The sequence below is a fragment of the Fistularia commersonii genome, chromosome 23, assembly GCF_037954325.1.
Source record: "Fistularia commersonii isolate RoL2024-O1a breed Wild chromosome 23, RoL_Fcom_v1.0, whole genome shotgun sequence".
Taxonomy (NCBI): domain Eukaryota; kingdom Metazoa; phylum Chordata; class Actinopteri; order Syngnathiformes; family Fistulariidae; genus Fistularia; species Fistularia commersonii.
This window is the reverse complement of record NC_141306.1, coordinates 12695076-12717014: the sequence shown is the minus strand read 5'-3', so window position 1 is coordinate 12717014 and position 21939 is coordinate 12695076. Positions and strand designations below refer to the sequence as shown.

Genomic DNA, 21939 nt, shown 5'->3' with positions numbered 1-21939 from the left:
TCACAGCAAACCATGATTCAGTTTGTAGACCCCTGTGTGACTTCAGTACAACCTCCAGCTTGTAGATCGTGACACTAGCAAATACCCCGGTGGCTGAGCGGCCTTCCTGCCGGCTGCTGTTTTCGCTGATCCTGGGAAAGGAATTCTTAGGAAAGGACCTCATGGAAGAATGTTGCCGCCTCCATTTTTCTGGCCTAGACCAATAAAAGCTCCTCTTGCACACAATCCATTTACAGAAAGGACTAAAACAGCGTCTCAAAAGCGTGTCACCGGGATTATCCCTGAGATTAGAGTGTGTTTCTGGCTCTGGGTGGATCGACACTGGAAGTATCGGGCGCTTCTCTCTACGAGTCGCAGCAGTGGTTGTCCTACGCAGTGACAACCCTTAAGGAATTATCTTACTTTGGAGTGTAATTAGTTCCGTGACAGAGCTCCTAACTCAATTCACTCGTGCATCAAATTCAATTTCCCCATTGAAATGAATGTAAACGCAATTCATCCGTTCCAGCTCTCTTTTCTTATGTTGTTACATAAGAAAAATATACTTTGTAAATAAAACAATAATACACAGTAAAAGAGAATGTAAATATATAAAGCTGTTTTATTAAATGTATCTATCTTCAAGATCGGATGAAGATACCAGCGGCGACTTCATTTGGTGCTCTATCGCTTAACTTACCGGCCACACATTTAATGCTACAATGTGTTGCCAAATGTAACTTGCACACTCTCCTGCACTTTATGGCTAAACTTCATTTAGCGTCCAAGTGAACGCTGGTCGTTTTTTTAATAAGAACACACCATCCCCGATCGTCTTTGAACGACTTTTCAGACACCTCGTCCATCGATGTTTCCGCCATCCGCTACACCAAATCCCCGTAAACGTTTCCTACCTTCTCATCTCTTCATGGACGAGTCCACGACACAGAAACGTCGCTCATGTTTTTTAATGATTTTCTCTTGTCTACCTAGTGGCGGGCGGTGCGTCTGACTGTTTTTAAACACCACTAATGGACAGCGGCAGCCACCACATTGTCAAATGAGCCCTAACTCAGATCTCGGCTTGTATCACAAGGCAGAAAAATCCACTGAGCGACGGCTCGTCTCTGTGAAACTCCTAAGTTGATGCATTCATAAGTCAGAGTTCCACTGTATAGTTACCCTCTTTTTATAACTTTGGTCTCACAGTTTGACCATGTCTACTTTCTCCTGAGTATTTTTTTCTCCATCAGTTTCTCAGCAGAGTAACAGGAACGTCAATAAAAAAACAAAAAACAAAACCAAATCAAGCCAATTCATGACATTCTTGAAATCTATCCAGTCATATATTATGATTTCACTTGCGGATTTCCATATAATAGGTCTGCCTCTGGCTGACACTCTCGGAGCGCACTTTTAATGGTGTTATATTTGCTAAAGTCCAAAGTCTGCATCCTGTTTCACTCACACAACTGTCACACATTATTATCCTTATTATTTCATGCATGCTTTTCTGTCTGAAATTCACCACGCCGACAATTTGTGGCCACTTCTCAGGTGCTGTGACCTCGTGGCGGCAGAATGAGACAATCAGAACACGTCGCCCCCCCCAGAGGAAAGAATGATTATATTTATCTTATCTTTTCCACAAACAGATGATCTCTGTGTTTGGGTGGCCCGGCGCTGACATCGATGCTAAAGCCTGTTCATTCACCGCAAACGCTTGTAAGATTAATCTCTGTCTAGTAATTACACTGAACTGGTGAGAAATGTGAGTTTGTCAAATGAGCTCCTCTCATTTTTCATTTTTCCATGGCCAAATGGTGTTGAGTGCATCGTAATTACTGTGTGTTGTGTTTTCCGGTTGAATTCCCGAAACAGCCTCTTATTAGTTCATCTGTGGCTCAATTTGCTTTCACATCATTCTGTTTTTCTGCTGCACAAATGCATTATTTGAGTGAAGGCAGTGCTGCCAGTTCCCAGCCTCCCACGTCTTCCTGTGCCCTTTTTGAAGATGAACTCGTTCTGACGCTGAAACACTTCCAGTTTCTGTGCACAGGAAAGCAGCAGGCTCTTCCGCCTTCCGTCCACACTGTCCCACACGAGTCAAATTGAGGATTAATGTTTGCCTGTATCTACAAAAAAGAGGGTATCACAGGAGGAGTCATTGATTAGAACTGAATGATGATTTTTAGCACTTAGCTAGATGGAGAATTGTTCTCTTTAAGCCTGAATTCAAACGTTTGGCATCATGGTAGGACACAGACAGTGATGCCCTGGACTCATTCATTGGCAGTTCCACTGATCCAGGCCTTTATTTTAAAGTGTGTCAATTTTGATTTTTTTTTTTTTTTTTTAATTAAAAACATGCATAGCATTATAAAACGTGACATCCCTTGTGAATACTGTTTAATTTGTGATGTAAAAGAAAGGGTAAATTCTTCTTGGAAAACATATTTGGTGAGTCCATACCAATATATTAATACCACATGGTGGAGAAGGAACTGGAGCTGGGCGGAGTTCGTCCATAATCCACTGCGCCCCTCTAGTGCTTGGTGAGGTTTGTGTTCGTCAAACACCGGAGCACAAGGATCTCCCGCATGGCCTCCTCAGTTAGTTAAAGTCACCCCAAAGAGTGACCTGTGCTTTCCGTGGTGTTGCTTCAAAAATAGAATTGGCTTTCCCTCTTAAATGATACACAGAATCTGTGTCCAAACTGCTCTAAGTATTGCCAGGAAACCGTTATTAAATGCAGTATTGATTTCCAGCAGGTCGACGAGCTTCACACTCTGCGATCGCAACGCTCGTTGGTCTTAATAGCTCATGATTTTCAACTTTCTTTATTGCCATTTATTAACTATGCATGGCGCTTACTGAATATTTCTGCCTCTGAACCCCCTACCCTCACCCCAAAGTCCAGATATGGTGTGTAAGTGAACCCCACCATAAAGAGTGAAAAAGGATGTGTGATCCAGAGAGCTTCTCGACTTTCCCAGAACTCCAGTGCTCTTTGCCAGCTCCGTTCCTATGTGTCTGATGAGAGGCAGCTTTTGTGGTAAAGCATCAATCTCAAGAAGTGGATTGCGTGAACTCTCCCAATATTGAAATTATTCACCATCACTCAATCCCATGTGTCTGTCTTACACATTCCAAAAAGCTTCATGAAGTCAAACGCCACACTAATTGTTTCAAAAAAAGGACCTCCTGTGAATTTTCAGCAGGCCCCAAAAAAATCTATCATCTTGGGAATGAAATCAGTTACAGCCATTCAAATGTATACACAAGGTTAGAATAGAGAAAAAAAAACATTTGTTGCCCGAATTCGGACCCCTGCGGAACTCCACAAGAAATGTTTTGAAAGTTATGTGAGCCTGAGGTGTTTGTGGTCAGCAAAATTCAACCACTGCTCAGTGTATTAGATGCAGAATGGAATTCTGGCTGTTGTTGTTGGCGGCGGCCTTGCGCTGAATTTTACCCAATTCTGTATTTTCTGATAGAGAAGAATAAACATGATCCATGTTCTGCCATTTTTGTGGGTCAGTGTTGGCTCTTCTTCGTCTTAGAGAGCAGAACAGAATTTTTCTGTCATGATCAAAAATCCCCGCTGGATAGACATTTGTTACAGCCTCTTTCTTGAGAAATGGGGCTTCGTCACATAGTCAATTGCTGACACATCAGTGTTTATATGCAAAGGGTGTCTCCAACGCCAATAAAACACATTTACTTTTTCAAGATTGGCAGAACGCAAGCAGATGCTGTAGGAACAACCCAAGTGAGAGAGAGAGAGAGAGACAATTTTCCTATAGAATATAAATCCCCCCCCTCGCAGTGCAATATGTTGATGCTAGACCACACAGATGAATGTCTGGTTCCTATACTTGGTATTTGAATGTTTCATCAGAATCCTCCCGAGGGCAGGTCGTAACTGGAAACAAAGGCCGTGTTTTTTCCATCGGTGAACGCAGATAGAAGGTGAAAAACATGCTGGGACGCCTGGGACAGTGTCTGAAAGTGTCACTTCAGATGTGTCTGTTGAAATTATCCCCTGAGGCTTTCAGGAGCCTCTCGGCAAACCAAAACTCCACCACAGAGAGGAGGGCATCAGATTTTTGCGATTAAGTGAATTTTGTTTCTGTCATTCAAACATCTACATCTGCTTCCTGACGTGTTCCTTACCACCGATATCCTGGAGCGCAGAACTTTGACCCTCGATCACTTCACCTATACAAATTTTATCAAAGAAATTCTAATGGAAAAAACATAACATTGACATTTTCAGTTCTGTCATCGGATACTTTGCAGACGAACTGACAGTCTGAAGCAGCACATGACAACCTTTATTGATTAAGTTTGTGGGGTGACTCTCCTTAGGTGGACAGCTTGGGCTTAGGTGAGGGGTCACTTTTGTGCTGCCATCTTAGCTCTGGTTGATAAGAGATTTAGTGATTTATTTGCTGTTAATCTATATTAATACAGTGCTGACAGATGTGTTCTGCAGTGTCTGTTACACAGGGTCAGGGGCTGGAGCCAATCCCTGTTGAGATCAGGTGAGGGAGGGGTTTAACCTGCTAGTCACCGATCACCTGTTAGTTGTAGAGACATCCATCCATTCCCTATTGGTCGTTAGGAGTCTTCAGCTAACCTGATGACTAACAAGATAAGCCGAGCAGACTCGTGGAAAACATGGAGATGAACCTCCTCAGGCTGCAGTGATGACCCACGCACCGCTGTCCTCTTCATCAGACTGATTCCTCAGCGGCCTGCGAATTATTAGAGTAAATAAATTAACAAAGAAGTCAAACTACCCGGTTTTATATGTCCAAGATGTTTTCATTTCTTTTTGGAATGGAATCAAAAGTTTGGAGGGTCTGCGTTTTTTTTACAAGCACCAAAACAGATCTTTTAAAGCCAGGCTTCAAAGTAACATCCAACCAGCTGCTCATTATTAACAATTAAATCTCGTTGGAATGAAAATATGTTGGATTGCTAAGTGGAACCTTCAGAGGAGATACCTGCTCTGCCCAGCGGCCCACTGGCCCTCTGGCAGCAAGAGAAAAGCTCTAATATTCACAAAGTGGAAAGTTTAGGGAGCCTTCGCCAACTTCTTCCCCACCGCATTTCCTCCTCCACAGTCGAAAGTTCAGTCCCTGTAAGCCGCCCCCCATCCAGGATGATTATTCTCAGGTGTTTTGAGCGGCTTGTGTGTGTGTTGCCATCGGAGCGTGTCCCTCAGGACTCGGCGTTCTCGGTGTACGGGCCACATTGTCAGCAGCCAATCAGAGAACCAGGAATTCGGTCTCCGCCGTCAGCATTTGAGCCCTTTGAGGGTTTGAAAACATGCTTGATGCAGTGGTGACGACGAGCAGCCCCGTGCCTTTCCAATCATACACTCCTGGTTTTGGCGGCTGGCTCCGCCTCCCTTGGCTCTTCTGATTGACATGACAATACTGGAAGGGTCTGACCAAACCATTCAGGGTTTCTGGGAACAGATGAAACCAGTGGAAAAAGACGATCAGTTCCGACATGTTCTCAGTCAGCTTTTTTTTTTCTCTTTCAAATGGAAAATGTGTTTTTAATTTCAAAGGACTCGTTTAAACGATCGCACTTAAAGACTACCAGTTTTCTGCACCTTCTATGTATACGTTGTGCGCGTCTTTACACACACTGATTTAGGCACTGATTGGGATTCCAAGTGAGAACTCGCTATTACGAAATAACGCACGCAGGGTGGGGGGGAGAAATGGACGAAAAAGAGGTTATTTTCCCCCCGGCATTTTTCTTTCCATTATCAGGAAAAGGCAGTACGATGGCAGGGGAGCAGCTGCCATTCATGCTGCTCTAATTTGTTCAGCACAAAAATAACGACTAATCATTTTACCTTCTCCTTCCCCAACTCTCCACCCTCTCCAGATGCCAGGTCTTTGGTCCGGTCCTGTGTGTCTGACAGTCATCTGGTGTTTCTCCTGGTCACTGTGGATCAGCTGTGCTCAGATTCTGACCGATGAAGGTAACGTGCGGGCACACACACACACACACATGCGCATTAGAATGATGGACTCCTATTACTAATTTGGGTGGTCTTCAATTATCTGACCTCAAAAGCGGATGGAATCCAAAACTGCATGCTGAACGGAGATGGATAATCTAATGTTAACTACAAAATAGCTGCTTGCAGCTCATTTTTAAAAGGGAAAACATTCAAAAAAGCCCACGGATTTCTTCTTGGTCATATTAGAGTTCACAGCATTTTTGTTTCTTCCTGTTTTCAAGATGTTGTTTGACAGTTGGTGGCCCACTCCTAATGGAGAAATGTACTTGATGAGACGCCGAGATTGAAATTCTTCACAATAATTCTATTGTTGGCATCTCAACGTGGCCTGGTCCTGCTTAGTGTCTGCCTTTCTCTGCCTTGCGTTATTATCTCTGCTAAGTCAGCTAAATAAATCACTTTGGCAATAAAAACACTAGCCTCTGGCCCTCTGGGTAAAACTGTCAACTTTTTCCTTCCCATTAATTTCACCCTACAGCTGCTCCATAGGCCTTTTTATTGTTTGGAAAAGACTGAGTTTCATTCAACTTGCAGTTTCTTCATCCACCCCTGCCATCTGATCGCAGTGTGAGGAGAAACACGCTAGCCTTCCTCCACGCCATATTTTGTGCGAAGGCGCGGTGGCGTACGCGGGGACATGTACTTATGTGCTCATTTACCAGTGGTTTTATGTGTGTGTTCATGCGCACATGCCTGAGCCATCTTGCCGCGAGCAGAATCAGATACCAGGAGAACGTTGTGGGTTTGGGGAATAATGCGCCTCACTGCCAATAAAACATGAATACACATATTCACAGCGGCCAAATCTGAGCGCTCAACCAAGGCCCCAGGTAATAGACCCATACACAGACACGCAAAGGTTTTTGTGTGTGTGTGTGTGTGTGTGTGTCAGTGGTTGAGGAGAAAAGAAAGTGGGCCTAAAACTGGCGACAGAAATTAAGTGAAAGTGCTGAATAGAGGCAAGGTTGTAGCTGGGACAGGGCAAAGTATACGTCTGCACGCTGGGCTGAATTGAAATCGCAGACATTGCACAGATATTCATGCAGTGAGCTATTCCTGAATGAATCAGGTGGCTGTGGAGCTTCTGCCAGGACTCTGCCAGGGGTTGGCGGGGCGTTTACATCTCTCAGCTCACAGGCGAAGGGTTCCGGGTTCAAATCCCTCAGCTGATTCCTCCCATGAAGATGATCAAAAGTCAAAGTCAGCTTTATCGTCAATTTCTCCGCATGTACTGGACATACAGAGGAATTGAGAAGAGGTTTCTCGCAATCCCAGGTGTCATGAAATTAACAATATAATAAAAGTAATCAAGTGCGAATAAGCAGTTAAGTGTACTGTTACATTAACAGGAAACATTAAACTATGAGCTATGATGCACGTCTTCCTCCCACAGTCCAGAGGCTGTCAGCAGGGTCATCAAAATTGTTTGTACGTGTCTGTAAGAGGGTGGATTGTTGGATGTTGCTATGTGAGGTCATGTGATAGACAGGGATTTGTCCAGGTTAAACCCTGCCTCTTCCCTGTGCCATCCAGCCTCCCCGTAAGCTGGATAAATGTATAGATGATTATATGATATTATCATAGATGAATCTTAAATGAAAAAGCACCTACCAATCTACATGTTTTGCTCTCAGGCTGCAGGTTGAATTCCAGACATCTCCTGAACAGCTGGATAAATACTTTCAAACTTTTAAAATCATGCAATAACACCATTTGTGCTTTTTGCCTTAAAACTCCCTCATTTAAAACTCTAGACTTCAGCTTTTGCAGCACATTGGATCTGTGTGCGACTTCAGCACAGACAGCTAAGTTCGCCCTCATTAAAGGCTATCAGTTGGACGTCAAAGCTTAGTCAGACGTTATCCAAGAGCATTTCAATAAATTATACTCTACATTGGACAGAAGTTACACAGAGGAAGTTCGTGTATCATATGTGCATGGCACATATGATGAATAAAGGCTGCATTTTAGGAAATATGTTGCCTTGTCTTTGTAAAATATTGTCATATCAGCAAAGTGCTTATCGCAGGGGCTGCTGCTGCCTTCACTGACGCTGAGAATCGGGAGGGACAAAGGCTGCTCTTCCAGTTCAGCTGTAACGTAATGATGAGCAGTGTTTAGTATCGTCTTACTGATCTTTTACTCCATCTCCCTTTGGCATTAGCTTACACTCAGAGGCAGCAGTGCATTTCAGCTGGGTTTCATTTGCAACCTGGAGCGCTTGTTTTTCAGATATTTTTACTGAGAGATCGAGAACCTGGAAACTTAGTCATTGTTTATGTAGTAAATTGGCTGTATTTCTTGGAAAGAAGGAGAATCAGGCAAATTCAGAATCATCAGGTCAGACTCTGTTTTTAATGCAAAAGAAAAAATCTGCCCAGAAAATTATAATCAGGGCATCTCTATCAATGCCAGCTGTCTTTGTTTCTCAGATTGACTATTTGTCTCTGCTTCAGTGCATTATCGGATGATTTTGCTTTTTTCCCCTGTAAAACTAGCAAAACAAAGAATTAACTTCAATCAGCTTGTTTTGACTTTCCTATCTCGGCCTCCTCCTCTCTGTCTGAATCAAATCCTGAGCTCTCATGGAGTTGCTCTCCTTATGCCATCTGTTTTTGCACAGCCAGTGAAATAACGTGATTCTGGCCTCGGGTCACATTCAGGAAATACACTAGTAACCTTTGACCTCCTGAGACCAGGGCTTTTTGTCTAATATGCATCTTTAAAAATTGATGGCAGCTGTTTGGGATACAGAGTCCCAGGTTAGCAGTGTCTTTGCGTGTAGACATTTTGAGGATGTTGTGATGTCTGTTGTGAGCTGATGTTGCCAAATTTATCTTGGTGCATGAAATCACATCAGATGTCCTCTGACGAGTACAGCAACTCCAAACGCCATGTCCTTCAATGAGGTTGCAAGAGGTGGAAGCGGCCAACGCGAGCAGCCGTACTGCTTTACCTGGTTCTACCCTGAAGGGCCTTGAAGATCGCTGCACAAAGGTTCAAGATAAGTGTAGGCAAACAGTTTAATTAGATAATAACATACTCGAAGTTCTCCCATCAGCCTCTGCTCTTTGGCATTGAGCTAAGGGACGACAGATAGGCAATCCATGAAGACTGCAGAAGCTGGACACATAGTTGCCGGGGGAGGAGAGCACAGCGGTGAACGCTGCGTGGAATTAATGAAGGTGTGTGCTGGGCTCCTACACTGGCAGCCGAATGCCTTTTCCACTCGATCTCCTGTAAATACCAGCCTTCATAGGCCAGAGCCAAACCAAACATGCGCGCACATACAGTACACCCTCACATACTGCAGATAAAGTATCTACTTGGCAAATTACTGGAGGTACCCCAAATATTTATCCAGGTACACACTTCACTTAGTCCTGTGTCAAATTCCCATTAGCCCTCAGTTGTGTGTTTTCTCCTCCGCTCACTCCACGGTCACAGATTGTTCTGCTGATTAAACTCAGGAATCTTGCCGCTAATGGGTTTATGAATAATTTGTCGGGCAGTGAAGCTGTGAGGGCGACATCCTGCTGAGAAGGTCACTCCATCCTGTAGGTTTACTGTTCAGCAGAGCTCTGTTTGCCCAGCATCAGGCTGATTGTCTAAAAGCAGCTCTTGAGGAATTTCATCTGGAACAGTGAAGTTCTTGATAATGTTGAAAGCTGCTGCGTTTAAGGTTTCCAGCATTCATTTTGTGAAATGATCAATTATGCTGTTTCACAGTAAGTGATGTCTCATGTATGTCCCATGTATGTCCCATGTATGTCCCATGTATGTCCCATGTATGTCCCACGGCCGCTGTGATGTCCCCCAGTTGCCTCCATGTATGAAGAGGAACATGAGTGAAAAAGCTGAACGACCTGATGATTCCACAACAACAAAAACGCCGAAACAAAAACTTTGTCTGGTTCAAAAATGCAAAGTATGATGTTTTCCTTTGGTTGGGTTTCGGGTTTGTCAGAGCCGGTTAGAAACAACCATCTTAATCCTCTTTAGTCACTGAATCAGACAAATTAAGACAATGAACTAGAAGAACGACCAAGTTGTGCAACTTGATACCCACATATTTGAAAGTCGATTCATCTTACTTTCCACCCGGCCTTGGAAGAGCTGCTGATAGATGTTGGTCAGAGTTAATCACGGAAGAAAAGAACCGTGCCTTTGTCAGGAAAGCTGCCGCCTCCAAACCATGGAAAGCTCCTGCCGGGGAATGAGGGTGAGATTAAGGACCGACCTCAGACTCGGCTTTACGTGTTCGTTCACTCGGAGAACTCGAGCCGTGTTCCTTGGAGAGGCTGTTCAGACTGGGTGATAGCAGCATCCTCACCTCCAATAGTGAGGTGCTTCTATGCAACTTCAGAGGAACTCTCTCACCTTGTTTCCTTTAAAGTGTTTTTATAATATTTTTTCCCTGATTTTAACAATTTAAACCAACCCGTCTAATGCAGGACAACATCCCCATCCCCAACATACCCATCTCCTTCCCCTCTCCTGCAGCATTCAGGCGGGGTCAAGACCTTCTTGCCCCCCCTTAAAGTCTGAATTATCCATGGCCAGTTCCAAAAGACCTCTGACGTCAATAGCTCCTAAAGGCGTTGGTCTTCTGCTCCGCAGACCTCCTTCAATGCCAGTGTGCAACTACAGGTTCAGGGCTGGAGTTATAACAAACACTGATGACCTTCTAACCACAACTCCAGTAAGCCACTTCCCCATTGGAACTCAACGTCCCGAACTGGAATACCGGACAAATTCCTCTGGTGGGTTAAATTAGAGGCCATGAGATGATGGTCATCCGCCCAATCATTCCTGGTTCAACCGCTCTTGTAGTCTGGGCTGGTCTCTCCTACTAGCCTCGCAGATTGGCGGCAGGTGGTGATTGACAGCTGTGCTCCTCCCTCCGCCACATCGGCCCATAAATCTGACTGCAGATCCAGAGTTGGTCACTGATTGTTGCCTCAGACGTTCTTGTAATGAAGCACATCCTAGAGCAGGGGCGTCAAACTCAAATACACAGCGGGTCAAAATTCAAAACTGGGACAACCGCGGGCCAACATTGATATTTTATGAAAAAAAATCTTCCTTCCAAGTTTTCCTTAAAAACAAAATATGGAACAAGCACAGCTTAATACATTATATAACTTAATGTTGCACACATGCAAAATTCTGTTCTTTGCCAGTAGCAAGGTGCCAATATTAGCATAAGGTCGCTATGACTACTGTCAACAGAGGAGAGGGCGTTTATGGGTCCTGTTGTGATTTTGTACCAGAACACCAGCAGAAAATTCTGGGATGTGTAGAATTAGCGGTACATGCACTGTAGACTATCCCGGTGGACCAGCTCTAATAGTCATTTGGTATGGCTTTGCGTGCCAAATATAATTACAATGCGGGTCAAATTTGGCCAGCGGGCCAAAGTTTGACACCTATGGGTTCGACCAGGGGTGTCAAACTCATTTCTCATGGCGGGCCACATACGGTCTAGGTAGATGTCAAGTGGGCCGGACCGTTAAAATGATAGCATACTCAGCAATAAATAACCAAAATATTATGTCTTTCCTATGTTTTGGTTTAAATAAGTACAAGGACATTGTATTGAAAATACAGTAATGCACTTTAAGATTAAGTGAGACTTACAAAAAAAAAGGGATTTTTAAACCATTTACACATGTGCATATGAAATCCAAATTGAATCCCTGCCTACACCTTACAAACTAAAGAGAGGGCTATTAAATGTGTAAGGAAGTAAGTAAGTATTCACCTGTCCTGTAAATGCGTAAACTTCATACATGAAACATGCATACACTTACAATACATACTGAAAATTCATGGAGTTACATGAACAGTAGAATTCCAACATACTCTTTTGTAGTGAAGCTGGTGACTAACATTAAATTGCGCATTTTCGCTAGCAATTAGGTAGCCGGCTTTTACCGCTGCTTCACTGAGTTCTCGGCTATCGGTGAGAGTGGACTACTGTTTCCTCAGACCCGCCAGCAATTCCTCGATCTCATCTCTTCTCAGTTGTCCTTGCAAACTGTCATATTTTTCGCCGTGATGAGTCTCGTAGTGGCGCCGAATATCATATTCCTTAAATACCGAAACTTGTTGCAAACACACCAAGCGCAAAGATTTCCCGTCCGTCTCTGTAAATAAATAGGACGTCGTCCATTTTTCTTTGAAAATTCTACACTCTTTATCTATTTTTCTCTGTTTTGATAACGACATCTCGGCTAATGAGGGAGTATCGGGGGGGTAGAGAACAGGGTAGAAACGACGTCGTAACAAGCAGCAGATGGCGCATTGATAACGTCCCCTGATTGGTCCGTCTCGCTGATGCGGCTTGCATTTAATTAAAAAATTAAATCCTTGTCTTTTATGCATTTTTTTCACTTTCAAATGATCCTGCGAGCCCGATCGAATCTCCTTCGCTGTATGTTTGACACCCCTGTCCTCGAGGGTCTTCCTGCTCTGAGAGGGAGGACTTGCTGCCTCCCGGTGCTGCTAACAAGATTTTATTCTAAATCAACTTGTAGCCTGAACCCTCACCTGGGACCGCTTCGCCTCAAAAAATTCAACCAGGGGTTCACGTCCCACGAGTCCAAGGTTCTCTCCAGTCCCTCAGCCCAACACCAGCAGTGGCTATCAGACATGGGTGGATGGAAGAGAAAGTCTGCTGTCTGCAAGCCATCTTCTCACAACCTCCTCTTGTCAGATAGTTTCAGCTGTTTGTATCACACACATTGTGTTACAGACAACCAATTGTGATTGTCTGGTTTCTCCTGGTTGTCACTGAAGTCATCTCAGAGTAGGTCAGCGTGGAGCGACTTATTTAAATGACAATAGATCACGGAATAGAAGTTTCATGAAGCTCCTGGCCCAGTCTGGAGTCTGCAGGAGCTGACCTTGTACGGTCATGTTATTGTGATACCGCAGAGCCTCCTGTAAATAGTTGTCCTCAATTCACATTCACCAGGTGTGTCTGTGCGTGTGTGTGCGTGTGTGCGTGTGTGTGTTACCTGTCAGCCTGTCACACTCTCAACACTCTTTGCTGTCTGTTTACAGTATCAGACGTACATTACGGCCGTCTGGAGTCCAATGTGACACTGGCATGTGGAAAGTCACAAATGAGGTGAGGAAAAAAAAAATTCCTGTATCCCTGTGTGTGCGCACTGTAGCTTTCTTCTGGCTTTCTACATCATGTTTTATGTGTCACTCACTTTATCTAAAAATATGTATGGATTCCCAACACATCTGTGTGATTGTGGTGACTTTAGAGAGTATCTTAATGACCTCTAGGTTTAACATGACAACCTGCTAAAATCTTGTTTAAAAAAAAAAAAAAAAAAAAGCTGTTATTTCCAACACAACAAAGAAGGGAACCTTCTCATGACGAAACACAGGAATGCTCTTTGAGCAAAGAGGAAAGGCTGAGCTTTAACCAAAGTCACCAGTGTGACTGACACGTGAAGATTATTCAAGAGATGCGCCTGTTCACCCTCCTGTTAGTCAGTAAAGCAGAGTCTGCGTTCCAAACATCTGCTGCTATTAATCCCAGCTGGAAGGAGGCGGTGGTGAAGCCAGTCCTGGACGTTTAGCTATTTTAAAACACCCGTTGTCACACTGTTAATGTGAGAATTCCCTGAGAGGAGTGCTGAGGGCGAAGCTGCGAAATCATCTGAAAATCACCGGAATCACAAGGGCACATGTCGTTCTTATTTCATATCTGAAATGCGATCGTACATGTCAGCGTTGGACGAATTGCGGATCTGCTCGCAACTCCGCATCAATATCGAAACCTACTGAGACTCTGAGATGTTCCCAGCAGGACACCCGTGGTGTGGCACCTGAACCACAGCTCGGCGCTGCCGTGGCATCGAGTGGCTCCTGATGGATCTCTGGTCCTGCTGCACGTAGACCACTCCGCCCAAGGCAACTACAGCTGCTACGACGACCGCGGCCTCCTCTTCCGCTCCGTATCGCTCCGGCTTGGCCGTAAGTATAGCCGGCTCTGGGGTCACTGCCTCTCATCCAGCAGCTCTGATTGGAATTTGCCAAACAAACACCATTGTCTTGGCGCTTCGGTCCCTAAACATAGACACCGCCGGCACCTCCCCGCTCCGTTTGCTGCTCCTTTATTCACCAAGTGTCTTATCTCCGAGCATCAGAGCGCTTTCCACTTACCCTTTCTCATTTCATCTCATTTCTCTCTTAAGTGGTGACAATCAGTCCCGGGGGGGGAAGTCGGCCTTATCGGCCATCAAATAGACAAAGCGCTGGGCTTCCTGTGACTCAAACAGGAAGTGGCTTCTTAGGTGGGCTTCCTTTCAGGGGACAGCGTGCAACAAATAAGAGGAGGTTTCTGTGGAATTGGTATTTGAGCTCTTAGTCACAGTCCCGATGTCACTGAAGGACATAACCTCTTGTAAAACACTACAACACCTAAGAAGGGCCCATTGAAGAAGTAAAAACAAAAACATTGTCTCAAACATGACCCATGACTGACTCCGGTCTCCAGGTCCACCAGGGCTGCAGAGAATTTCCTGCCGAGTTCCGAGTCACTCACAAGTCCGCTGCTCCTGGGTGGAAGACGTCAAGACCTTCCTGCCTTCCAAGTACAATGCCTCCTTCAGGTAAACTGAAATAGCCACACATTGGGCCAGTGTAACACACACACACACACACACACACACTCACACACACAAACAGTGTTAAGAGTAATTGTAAGTGACTGTGTTGGACCCCAGTAGGCCTCTTCTTGCCAGCAGAGGTTCTTGCACTCTGTATGTGCAAGTAAACTGAAGGTCTTGAAGATCTTGGTGGTAGACACCAAACTCTTCAGAGGCCTCCTCAGCGTCGGGGCGGTTTTTGCCAAATGAATAAAAGGGTATGACGCCGTAGAGACACGTCGCCGTTATGCTGGCTTCTGATTGGTGGTTTGTTTTTCAGGGGGTTCATAAAAAAAGTTCAGACATGAATTTGTAAAATGAAGGTGCTTGAATTGATGGGAAGCAGAAGGTAGTTTTCCTGTCACCTGCCAGACCCTGGAGCAGAGTTGTGTCCTTCATGAAGTCAATGACACACTCCGTCCCGTCCCGTGTCCCAGCAGGGGTACGACTATGGAGTGGGTGCCGTGCTTGGTGGACGTCCTCCAGAAGCACTGTGACGTGGTGGAACCAGCCTTCTGGCAGACTCACCACTTCCTGAGGGTCACACAGACCAACGCCCTGGGCTCCAAGACCACTTTGGTGCAGGTCAAGCTGCACGAGCTGCGTAAGATCACTTACAACATACACAGTCATTCCTGGGAGGTGTGTGTGTGTGTGTGTGCGTGTGAGAGAGACTTGGTTCAGAACCCATGACATTATGACCAATAACAACAAAATACAGTTATTTAACACAACAGCGTCAGTGTGGTCCCACTACTTCCATTTATTAAGCTTTTTATTTATTTATTGTATTGTTTAATCAAAAACAGGAGCTCGTAAAAGTGATGTTTTTCAGAGCTTTATTTTTCAAAGTGGCAGAGCACTTCCTCTTTGGAAAAACACAACAAAACAGAACCAAACCCTGGTGCCTATTGATGCGGAGGCACACACACACACACACACACACACACACACACACACACACACACACACACACACACACACACACACACACACATCACCTTTTAGTTTCTTGTAAGCAACCTTGTTCTGCATCTTCTGTCTGAACGTCTTCTACCGTAGCTTCCTTCTGCCTCCAAAGCACCTCACATGTTTTCTCCAGCATGGTCTTCACTTAATCAAACAACTCACGAGATTCAGGCAGTGAATAGATTCACACCAGAAGAGATCTTTATTATTTATGATGTATTATTGTTTGGAAACCCATCTGTTGATGCAGTTGGACAGCGGTCCCCTCCTCCATCATATCCTTCACTTTTGGGACATACCGATCTCCCAGGAGAGGCTGAAAAATAACCAAAATTTTGAAAAAATTATATGAGAGGGAGGTGGTTTGAATCAGACTAGTTCAAACCCGCTTATATTGATTATTCACCTATATTGATTGATGGTCTGCGTTTGGTTGCAGTGACACCCGACCCCCCGGAATCCCTGATGGGGGAGGGGGTGGAAGGCTACCCCAAGAGGCTGATCATCGAGTGGAACTTCCCTTCCTCGTGGCCGATGGAGGACCCCTTCCCGCTGATATTCCACATCAGATACCGGCCGCAGGGGTCCATGTTCTGGTCAGAGGTCAGTATCCCTGGATTAATGAGATCCACAGCAGAAAGATCTAGAAGGCAGACGAGAAGAGACTCGGGGATTCCTTCCTCTGCAAAATCATCAACAATGTCAGATTGTCAGATTGGTGGGGCTTCACCGGCCCTGCCCGCCGAAGGAGGAGTCTTCTGGGGCGCTCAGAGGGTTCCACAAACAGACGCATTAAGGACCACTAGAGGAGCGGTCGTTTATAAATTGTGTTTAGCGTTTCCTCGGTTACTTGTTTCTTGGCCGTCCCTCAGAACTCACGCAAAAAAAAGGAGAGCTCCCGCTCGTCCTCGTGATGCGATGACTTTTCTTCCTGTCTCAGACTTCTGTCCCTCCTCCCGCACCCCGCTTGTGTGCCCTCTTCTCCAGATCTATTCAGAGAACAATTCTGTGGAGATCTTCGACGCCATGGCCTCCCACCCCCACCAGGTCCAGGTCCGGGCCCGGGACGGCGTCAACTCAGAGAGCATATGGAGCGAATGGAGCGCCCTGCTGTCCGTGTCTCCATGGGAGGGTGAGAACGCTCTCGGCGGCTTTGGGTTTTCCCACCGGTGACGGAGCCGCTAACCCCTCCTCTCCCGCAGAGAACAACTCCCCCGAGCCCGACACTGACTTCCCACCGGTCGGAGTGTTCCCCGCCTACTTCCTCCCCACCGACACGGAACCTGAGAGCTTCACAGAGAAGGCCGAGAGTAAGTAAGACCACTGCTGTGCCCTCGTGGCCACGTGCCTGCAGGCGTGCATTGGTTACTCGCCTGCGCATGCATCACTGTTTTTACTACCAGGGTCGTCGTGGTCTCATATATTACCAAGTCAGAGTCCTCTCCCTCAACTTAACAAGAAAAGCAAGGGATGAAAATGTCCTTGAGGGTCAAAGTGAATACAGTGGAAGCTTGACTTATGGGTGTCACGGCGAGTTCTCCGAGATACAAGCTGTCGCTCAGTGGATTTTCGGCTTTGCGATTCGAGCCGAAATCTGAGTTAGAAGTGATCGGAATGAGTGTTTGACACCGACATGGCCGCCACTCTATGTTAAGTGGTGTTTAAAGAGGGTTCTTTTTTTAAAAAGAGGAGTGGCATTTACTCTGTCGCTAAATGGACTTTAGCCGTAAAGTGTCGCAAAGTGTGCAAGTTACATTTAGTGATATTTTGTAGTATTAAGTGTGTCACTAGCAAGTTAAGTTAAGCGATAGAGCACCATGAAAAGCTCATCTCCGCCTGATCTTCAGGGTAAACACACTTCAGTCTTTACATTTTCTTTTAGTATGAATTTTTATTTTTCTTGCATTATTTCATATTTATACAGCACATTTTTCTTATTTAGAAAACATGTTATGAAGCCAGGGGTCTGTTACGGATTAGTAGCTTCTCAATTCATTTTAATGAGGAAATTGAATTTGACACACGAGCAAATTGAGTTATGAGCCGTGTCGTGGAGCAAAGTTAAGGTTCCACTTTACTCCTGGATTCTTCAAGTCTGGTCAAAAACCTGTCCCCCGTCTCTTTGTCTTCCGCCATCCCATCTTCAAACCTCCTCCACACGCTGGGAGGAGCTCCGGGCTGCGGGTTCGAGTCCCACAGGACAAACACGGGCTTGTGATTATTTTTAGTTCTAGTTTGGCTGCGGGGAGAGGAGCCGACCGTCGTTACCGTGGTAATAACCTCTGATGGTCATTAGCAGAGAGGGAGGAGAACAACCTGCACTGCAGCTGAATGTGAAAAAAACACACATGCAGAATATGTCCAGCTAGAGCGCGCGCACACACACACACACACTGTTTACAGAGGAGTGGTGTGTAGGGTTTTGGCAGCGCAGACCCATAAAGCAAAAAAGAAAGCCTTTGCTGCAAACCAGACCAGATGTCTCCAAGCACACACACTCACATTGTCCAGAGGTGTGTGTTTGTGTCAGATCGGGACTCTGAGAAGGTCTAAAACTCGTGTGTCTCCTCTCGTCCAGACCTGGTTCGCATCAACGAGGGCAAACTGGGTCTGTGGATTCTGCTGATTTTGTTCTCCCTGGTCATGGTCACCACCATCCTGTCCCTGGTTTTCGTGGTGTGGTAAGATCTCGTCCTTTCTCCCGGTCTCTCTTCGGCAGGGACGGAGAAGGTGACACGGGTCTGTCTCTTTTTGCAGGTTGAGGCACAAACGGCGTGACCAGGGGACCAAGCAGGAGCTCACCTCCATGGTCAAAATGAAGTCCGTGCCCATCTAATGTGAGACAACAACTGCTGCTCCTCTCCTCTTTCCAGCGGTTCCAGAATGACGTCTGGAACCTGCTGAGTAAAAGTCGTCATGAGAACGTGACGTCTGTAGGCATGTTTTCACTCTCTGATGTCAGCCAATCACAAACAGGTCAGATTAAGGCTTGTCCTGAAGGTCAGTGCCAGAACCCCCACACCATTCTCAGGTCTTCAGCTAGAAAGGTCTTCATCTAGATACCTACCTTCTCCTGGAGACCTGAAGACCTCTTTGTAACCTGGTCTACCTGAGATGGATGAAGAAGATGGATGTGGAGATCCCCCACTGGTTCCACACGTCATTCATGGCTGCATTCTCTCGCTTTCTGTGTGTGTGTGTGTCTATGTGTGTGTGTGTGTGTGTGTGTGTGTGTGTGTGTATTTTTAATGAAGCCGTCCCATAGGCTATCATTCAGTAGCATAGTGTGTCCTCCCTCCTGCTCCGCTCGCTCTCCTGTTGTCTAGATGGTGGAATGTGTACACGCCTCCTCTCCTCATTCAATCATGTCCAGTGTGTGTGTGTGTGTGTGTGTGTGTGTGTGTGTGTGACGGGGGCGCGGAGGCATCAAAGTCCTGCCATAAACAACATGCTCAGCCAGCATGTGATTAGCGGCCCAGAATACACGCACACTCAGAAATTATAACCCTATAAATATTGGTGCATATTTCGGCTTCAGCCATGTTATTTAGATCTGAGGCAGATGAAGGCAGTGTTTAATTAGAAGAGGATGAATATGTTTTTAATCTCCTCCTCCTCCACACAGGTCCATTTCAGACGTCTCCTCTTCATTGGCCCGTTCTAGGGCTCCTCCTCCTCCTCCTCCTCCTCCTCAGAAGGTAAACAAGCTGCTCGTCTCGATCAAACCTCGTCACCTGGGATCCGGTGGGTCCTTCAGCCTGGTTCCGCTCCACCGGCAGTGCACCGGTGCGGTGGGGGCTCTCTGCACCTTCACGGTCCCATCGGCCACCAGGAACCTGGGTTCCCTCAGCCCAGGCTCCTCCAGGGGGACCATGAGGATCTCACTCACTCATTCACTCACTCACACACACACACACACAAACAGAGCAGCTGCCAAAGCCTTCCTCCTCCGGCCTTGAAAGAAGACCTACCTTTCTTCTGCGGGACAACCTGCCCTCCAGCTCCGTTGGCGTGGACGTCATCCGCTCCCTTTACCGGTCTGCCCGTCCAGACTCAGCGCTGCCTAGGCGATGTCTGCCCCTCCCCGACATAGAAGAAGCAAACTTTGGGCATTAGCAGCTTCAGAGGGTCAGGAAGCCCTGACTGTTTGGGTGGAGTCATATATAGACTTTATTTTGCTAAGTACACCACATCTTTGTTGACGTGATTTATGTTTTTGTATGTATGAGTGTGTATGTGTGTCTTTGTGTGTGTGTGTGTGTGCGCGTGTCACTGCTTTTGAATCATCCCACCACTGTCTCTTGAGAGTGTGAAGGAGTGATACCCATGGGAGATGGAGGGATGATTGAAGACCCCGGCCTTTCACAGCCCACCAGCAGAGCAGGATGGAGGTAGACTCCTCTTGTCTGAACGGAGGAAAAAACATGGACATTTCGCATTCGTTAGATGACAAATATCAAGAGAAATACTCAACGTCAGAGTATAGATGGGGGATTTCAGATTTTTCTGAAGCCCCGGACAGCGTGGGGTGGAAAGTCTAATCAAGGCCTTCTCTTTAATGTTGGTGGAGCTGGAATGTCCAACCAAAGGGACGTCTGACCGGTGTTGTTCAAAGTGACTGGATCTGTGCATCATCACACCTCAGCGTGGAGTATGGACTGCAGAACAAGGATAGGAGGTCGGCTGGGTGTCCTTCCGTGCTACGGGGAAACCGAGGCCTTCCTGAGAGGTGGCGCAGAATCTATGCAGGAGGAAGTCCACGTTTCGTAGCGTTTGGTCCTATTATCTCTTGAGAAGTGTGAGCTGCAGTTCCAGTTGTTTCCTGCAGGGGGCGCTGCAGCCTTGACCAGGGTGAGCTGCTCCCATGGCGACATGGGAAAAGAGATCAGTTAAGCAGAGAAGTTTCCAAAAAAAAACTTAACTTTCCTCTAATTCGCTACCGTGACCCCTCCCCGCCTCCCTACTCAAAGGGACCCCATATAACTGACCTGTTGACCGTCGCCATGGAAACAATCAACAGGCACTAATGTGCACCAATAACTTCGGGAGATCCCGTTAGCTTCACACAGTGACCACGTATTTAGTGTAGTTTCGCAGGGGCTTTTGAGTGCTGCGCCCCCTGGAAGGACTTTCCCGAGGAGTCGGCGCTCCGAGGACCCAAATACCTCTTGTACAGAACAGCTCCTTCCCCGGTGCCTGCAGAACCCCCTGCCGAGGAGCACCGGACGCTCCCTTTTTATCCCAACACTCGCGTGGTTTCCTTTAAATCCAGCCCGACTGGTTTGGAGCGACGTGGACATATTATGCATGGATCCAGCTGAAGCTTTGTTTTGTTATATTGTAGTTTATCACATTTACAAATTATATTTCATGTATGTTCTTATAAGTCGTGTCCGTGGGGAGCTGAAATGCCCCCTGCAAAAAAAAATCAGTCTGTGCACCTGCACCGTGGTTCTCTAGCCGTCTGCTGAGAGCGTCCGTAGAACACAATGTGAATGGAGTCTCAGTTGAGAAAAATAGTTTTAGTCGCTGGGCCGAGTCGTCGTCGTGACAATTTGTCCCCGTTTTTGTGTTTTTCCTCCCAGTTATATGAAGCTCTTACTGTACAACTGACGTCGAGACGGACAAGCTGCTCCTCCAACTTTCTTTGCTTCTTCAGGTGTAGCCCGAGGACGAGTCCACTCGCGGCCTGGAGGACGTTTCTGAACTGATGTTGTCCAGTGTCCAAATCAGTCTCTGTCTTTAAATTCCTTCTAAAACTGAAAACACTACAGTTTTGTGTCCAGTCGAAGTGGTTCATGGAATAAAAAAAACACTTGGATCTTTTTGTTAAGTCCAGTAAATCAGTATAGTTCAGTGCAGTCCGCCTGCTCTCGTCCCCCCTGTAGCGCTATCCACGCCGCCAGCTCTCCCATCTCCTCGTGGTGTTCTCCACTCCCGGGCCTCCGTCCCTCTGCAGGACGTGGTGGCAGATGGAGCCCGTCGGTGTTTTTAATCTTCTCTGCCTCCTGCGACACTCAGGCATCCGTTGTCAAGACGTCCGGAGTCAGGTGTCCGTCTGTCCCATATCTTTGCTCCACATATGACAGATTTTACCATAAGCTGTATTTTCCTCCCAGTCCTTGTATTTTTCTGTGAAAAAATAAATCCTATTTTATCACGGCTGCTTTTACAATCTCTGGGACTTTCATCCACCAACATCTTGGGTCAATTTTGGACATGGTTGGTGGAAAGACACTGATATTTCATTTTCGACATAGATTATGAAGA

At 46.1% G+C, this 21939-nt stretch overlaps 1 protein-coding gene across 2 annotated transcripts in view; it reads left to right on the top strand.

Annotated features, from left to right (window-relative positions):
* The window catches only part of il11ra (interleukin 11 receptor subunit alpha), a 47584-nt gene extending 25753 nt beyond the window's left edge, over positions 1-21831 (top strand). The window contains exons 2-12 of one of the 2 annotated variants that reach the window (XM_086170626.1): positions 5890-5986; positions 13097-13163; positions 13860-14026; positions 14550-14664; positions 15138-15304; positions 16109-16272; positions 16657-16801; positions 16872-16979; positions 18248-18350; positions 18427-18506; positions 19295-21831. In XM_086170626.1, the coding sequence (XP_086026752.1) occupies positions 5890-5986; positions 13097-13163; positions 13860-14026; positions 14550-14664; positions 15138-15304; positions 16109-16272; positions 16657-16801; positions 16872-16979; positions 18248-18350; positions 18427-18505 (1212 nt within the window). In that variant the 3' untranslated portion in view covers position 18506; positions 19295-21831. The remainder of the gene's footprint in view (positions 1-5889; positions 5987-13096; positions 13164-13859; positions 14027-14549; positions 14665-15137; positions 15305-16108; positions 16273-16656; positions 16802-16871; positions 16980-18247; positions 18351-18426; positions 18507-19294) is intronic. The other variant, XM_086170625.1, reaches the window with a different exon arrangement.
* Positions 21832-21939: the final 108 nt, after the last annotated feature.